Source organism: Micropterus dolomieu, linkage group LG12, assembly GCF_021292245.1.
Source record: "Micropterus dolomieu isolate WLL.071019.BEF.003 ecotype Adirondacks linkage group LG12, ASM2129224v1, whole genome shotgun sequence".
Classification (NCBI taxonomy): domain Eukaryota; kingdom Metazoa; phylum Chordata; class Actinopteri; order Centrarchiformes; family Centrarchidae; genus Micropterus; species Micropterus dolomieu.
In genome coordinates this window covers 34,399,073-34,399,430 of record NC_060161.1, presented here as the reverse complement: position 1 = coordinate 34,399,430, position 358 = coordinate 34,399,073, and the positions used below count along the sequence as shown (strand labels likewise).

General features: G+C 40.8%; 1 protein-coding gene across 1 annotated transcript in view; it reads right to left on the bottom strand.

Annotated features, from left to right (window-relative positions):
* Positions 1-272: 272 nt before the first annotated feature.
* LOC123979952 overlaps positions 273-358 on the bottom strand; it is a 9,115-nt gene continuing 9,029 nt past the window's right edge. The window contains exon 9 of the mRNA XM_046064063.1: positions 273-343. Coding sequence (XP_045920019.1) covers positions 273-343 — 71 coding nt within the window. The remainder of the gene's footprint in view (positions 344-358) is intronic.

The following is a 358-nucleotide window of genomic DNA, read 5'->3' as shown; positions in this document are numbered from 1 at the left end:
GCGGTTTAAGGGGACTGTAAATGTGTATATTGAATTGTGGAATAACGACCATGTAAACCTGTGAATTGAAATCAAATAAAAAGAAAAAAAAAAAAAAAGAACACGCCCGATCTCGTCCGATCTCGGAAGCTAAGCAGGGTCGGGCCTGGTTAGTACTTGGATGGGAGACCGCCTGGGAATACCAGGTGCTGTAAGCTTTTTCATTGGACTAGTACTGGATCATCATCACTGATATGTTATTATGTCAGCACAGACAAATTATTTACATATAATTACAAATGATACAATTCAAAGTCCAGGTAGAAGCTGCTGTGTCTCCACTGAAGCAGCAGCTCTGCTGTTCCTGAAGAGAAGTGAA